Raw genomic sequence first — 5,118 nt, 5'->3', positions numbered from 1 at the left:
GCGACACCATCTTTGCAGCCAGGTATTCACCTCCATGATGCATCTCTCTGCCCGGGCCCCTACCTTTGACAGGAAGAATCGAAGAGAATACCACTGCGCTCCAAACTCCTTCACCCGTACTCCCAGAGCCCTGTAGTCACTCTTGATCCGCTCAGTGTCACACCTCGCAGTATCATTTGTGCCCACATGGATGAGTAGCATGGGGTAGTAGTTGGAAGGCCGGATAATCCTCAACAATGTCTCCGTAACATTTCGGATACGGGCCCCCGGCAGGCAGCATACCTCCCGAGATGAAATGTCAGGGCGACAGATGGGCGCCTCCGTCCCCCTCAGCAGAGAGTCTCCGACCCCACTACCCTACGTTTCCTATTTTCAGTGGTGGCAGCAGACCTCCCAGCCTTAGTTTACTTCTCTCCCCTTATCAGACCAGGCTACTTCTCCACCAGCACAGCTGGATAAGTTGTGTGTAATCTCTCTCTAATTCTTGGGTTCCCAGCGCTCCTTGCAGAATGCATTCTTCTTTGGGTCTCCTTCTAGTCAATTCCTTCTTGTTATAGAACTTGATGACAGACAGTGAGCTCTCTCTGTTCAGATCTATTCTCTCTCACACCATGAGCATTCATGCCAGATGTATTGTATATCAGAGCTATGCTCAGGCTCTGTGGGGGGCAGGCTCCTTAGATCCCCCTCCCTCACGGGTCTCACTGTCCGTCGTTTATCCCCTTTTCCCCCCAGTTTGCAGCCTTTGCGGAATCTCTCTGCGGGCTACCCACACAAGCCGGGGTTTGGCTCCTGTTCTTCCCTTCCCTTAGCAAAAGAAATAGCTAGAAAAATTTGCTTTATAACTATTAGCCAGTATTACCACCCAAAAATATTTGTCATAGAAAAATAAATCCAACTGTTAGCATGAGAAAATATTCCTCTCTCTTTCTCATCTGTCAAAACTTAATTTTTCCAACGCACATGGAAAGTAGAGAACATCTGCAAGAAACATTCTTTTAAACAGAAGTATGTAATATTACCGCCGGGAAGCCCCCTTGTAAAGCGATTATATGTGGGAATTCCACTTTCACTAAAGGAACGCTGAAGAGATTGTTTTGGGGAAGCTATTGTTGTTGTTCTCCTCTTCCATCACACCCTCCAGACAAAGGCTTGGAAAGATTTCCCTCAGCCTAACTCAGCTTCTATCCAAGTGTCTGTAACTACACTATGTTGGTAAACAGTTCACACTGTAAATCAACTAAAGCCAGTCTTGACATTTTGTAAGCTACAATAGTGGTCTCACAGAAAATGGATGAGAAGCAAATTATACATAATAATTCACTGACAATTTGACTGAGGTGAAGGATTGAAGTCCAGTCTTCTGATAAATATTTGAATCTTACCTTGCACTTTATCTGAACATAGCTCTCTGGCCTTCTCTCTCATCATTTTTGGAATTAACACATCTTTTTCTACATGTCTCAGCTCAGGTTCCTCTGCAAGAGAGCAAAAACATTTCTATATTTCAAGGAAAGCCATATTTCTATTTGCAGAACCAACATAACTGTTTATAGATGACACACTAAATCTGGCACAAAATCAAAAGAATAGTGAGGTAGGAGAAGCACATGAAGATATTAAAATTAAGAGGCAAGCTAATCTGATAATCATAAAAGAGGCAAAGTTATATCAGATAGAAATATGAATATTCTCTGAACTTTTTTTGTTTTGGTATTATTTACTGTGCATAAGGAATCAGAAACAACTGCTGGCAAGGCTGGTGTCTATTTCTTATTAGCTAGCTTTTCAATATGGTCTGAAGATAAACTGCATAGTAGTTCAGAAAAAAGTTAGTCAATTGAAACAGAACATTATTTTCTACATTTACTTCCATACTTAATCATTGTGTATATTCTGTGGATTTTTCACTCAGGGTCATTGAGAGTGGAGAAATGTAACATACACACAACTTTAAACTGTGTTTCAATTCACTGTGTTTACTCTTCTAACGATAGTAGTTTTCTAAAAAGACTGCTTAACCTAAAATCTCCTTTTTTGGATTAATTTAATCAACGGGAATAAATACGAATGACTGGAACTCAATGTTTATTTGACTCTTTTTGATGATGGAATTCAGATCTCCAAATAAAAATAGCATTTCGGACCATGATTAATTCAACATACACCATTTAGTAATACTATACTCCTTTTCATCCTCAAATTGAAAAAGACATTAGCATTCACCTAACAAGCAGAGATACACCTTTCAATCTTTGAGTGAATAACTGAAAGAGATTTGTCAAGAAAAGCCTACTGTCCACCATTTTTCTACAGACCATCATAGTCTGTCTCCTTAAATGCACAGTTCTCAGTCTGCATAGATTATTTTTCAGAACACCAGAACAGTAAAACTCACATTACACTGTTATACTTCCCAGATGTGCTCATACTTCAAGTGAGTGCATCTGATTTAGAATATATAAGTGAAAAAGAAGTGAAATAATGAGATATTCAAGAATAGGTATCCTTGATCAAACATCATATTACACAGATTTTCAAATATCAACTAATTTATTTCTCAGATAGAATCCTTGGTTACTTTGTAGATTAAAGGACAATAAAGAGATCAACATTTGTCAAAAGCTCCCTTCCTCTCTTACAATCTCTTGAAGTTTGCTAACACCATGCAGTTACAGAGTACTGAATCTGTGATATTACTGTGGGAATTTGGCAATGAAACAGAGGATTATAATATAGCAATATACAGAATCAAAGATAAAGAGAGTTATCCTTTTGCTCACAAAGCACTCTTACCTTGGAGTTCTAGGGCAGGCACAAAATCAACCCCCAACACAACCTTCTGCAGAGGTGAAGAGGGAAGTGAAAACCCTTTATTTTGATTTGTTTATGTACTAGTTTTCATGACAAAGATCATCATTACAGCTAATATTTTAGCTAAATCAATATTCTCAATTTTAACTTTGTTTCATATACCAGCATTATTATTCTATATAGAGACCATTTATAATGTTACTCAGTTCAAAAGTGATATTTAGGCACCATGAGCAATCATATTGGTCTTCCTACATGGGAAGTTATTCTGGAATACCTATTGTTGATTAACTCCTCCACTTTGGAAGTGGGTTAAGCTAATTCAGTATAAGGCACTCTTATTCTGGAATAGGAACATCCACTCATGGAATTAATCGTGAATAGTTAATTTGCTATCAATTCGTGTGTCATATTATTTCAATTAATTTTCATGTGTAGACAAGTCTCAACCAATCAAAATCTATCAATGTAACATTTGGCTGCTGGATAAAGTGTACATGAAGCAACATAGCCCTTTTCAGCATCAAAAAAATATCACCAAGTCAGTTAGTGCTGAGAATGGTACTAACTCTGATTTTATAGTGTTTAATACTCACTTTGTACAATTGTAAATAACTGTACAAATGCAAAGCAATGGAGAATCAAGGCCCAGTGTCTCAAATTTGAATAAAATCTGTAACTTCAAGCATTATGGGAAAACTTCCATAGACATCACTAGGTCCAAGATTTCGCACTAGGAGAATAAGTATTCCCTCTCAGCTTTCTAAGTCTTTTCTCTCTCTCCCTGTCCCTCCCCTTTAAAAAACTCAAACAAATAAAAAATTCCTTTTTTTCTATAGGTTATAGGAAAGCTAAATGGTCTAGTTATGATTCCCCAAATTAAATTTAACACAGCAGCAAACATGGAGGAGATCATGACCACTAAGGGCCACTTACGTTATCTGGCTTTGCTCCACGTACTATTTTTGAACTGCCAGCAATCAAATTAATTGTTAAAAATTCTTGTTACGTACTACATTCAAACTTTATAACTTTAATACAGTGACCAAAGTTATGTAGTGTATGCTGCATATGAATGAAGAGAGGAAAAGGAAAATCCTAAAATCATTATCACGTGAGATCAAAGAATCACTAAAAGTCTACAGATTCAACCTTTAAACAGAACTACAGTAAACACACACACACAGGCTTGAGTTATTAAGCCAAAGACATAGGAGAAACTAGTAAACATAGCTGCTGTATATTAACTGACTACGAAATGTACCAACTAATGACAGTTACGTTAGTGTTATTCACCCTCCTTTTCAGGGCATGATCCCTACATAACTAGTCCTTCATTCTGTTAGGGTTTGTCTCTTCTTGATTACAACTTGTTCTCTTGGTGTCATTAATTTCAAAGTCAACCTGACTTTAAACTGCAGTTTCCATATGTTTAAGTTCCATGGACATTGCACAAAGACAGTTAAATCACTTGTCTGTGCTCTCTCCAATAAAACCTTAAGGCCTTATCTACACACAATTTGAGCACCCATTTACATAAATCTGTAGAGTAGGCAGTCCCCGAGACTATATCTACACTACAGCCAGGATCAACACTCTGAGATCGATCCACCTGTGGTTGTTTTAGCAGGTCTAGTGAAGATCTGCCAAATCAATAGCAGATCACTCTTCAGTCGACTCCTGTACTCTACCCCCCGATGAGAAGAGCAGAGTGGATAAAAATCAATGATAAAAAAAAATTGTTTTATTTCATTTAAAATCAGATTTTTTTTTAAATAAAAAATGCTTTTGGAGGAAAAAGCCTATCTGAAGATAGTTTTAATTAAGATATATTATAGCTCAAAGATATCTCATCATGGAATAGGGATTATAAATTCTAATTCTATAGTATGAGACAATATATTCATGTAATGTTTAAAAAGAGTTTTTTTGTAAATGAGTTCCAATAGTTCATGGATTAGGGACCCAATCTTATGGAGTTCCAGGGGCTTCTGTATAGATTATTTAGGTTAATCTTTCTATCTACCCAATGGGACTCAGTGCTCAATCTAGAAGATACCATCAGAGATGCTTCATTTTGCAGTTCTCAAACTATGGATTTGTATCTCCAGAGATACCATGCTTCTTAACAGCAAAAATGTTTTTAAATAAATACATACATACAATAAATAAATAAAATATAGAGGTGAGAAATAACAGACCTCAAGCCTACTGTCCCTCTGCAAATTTGTGTACACAGACTCAATCCCTTACCTCTCTCAAAGTGCAAATTTTCAAAAAGTTCAATGAATAGAAGATTGTTGG

General features: G+C 37.1%; 1 protein-coding gene across 1 annotated transcript in view; it reads right to left on the bottom strand.

The window, feature by feature from the left end:
- The window catches only part of CMC1 (C-X9-C motif containing 1), an 88,832-nt gene that overhangs the window by 62,166 nt on the left and 21,548 nt on the right, over positions 1-5,118 (bottom strand). The window contains exon 2 of the mRNA XM_075062475.1: positions 1,386-1,478. Coding sequence (XP_074918576.1) covers positions 1,386-1,478 — 93 coding nt within the window. The remainder of the gene's footprint in view (positions 1-1,385; positions 1,479-5,118) is intronic.

This window comes from Chelonoidis abingdonii, chromosome 2 (assembly GCF_003597395.2).
Source record: "Chelonoidis abingdonii isolate Lonesome George chromosome 2, CheloAbing_2.0, whole genome shotgun sequence".
Taxonomy (NCBI): Eukaryota; Metazoa; Chordata; order Testudines; family Testudinidae; genus Chelonoidis; species Chelonoidis abingdonii.
Note: the sequence above shows the minus strand (reverse complement) of the source record. Positions and strands in the feature narration are given on the sequence as shown.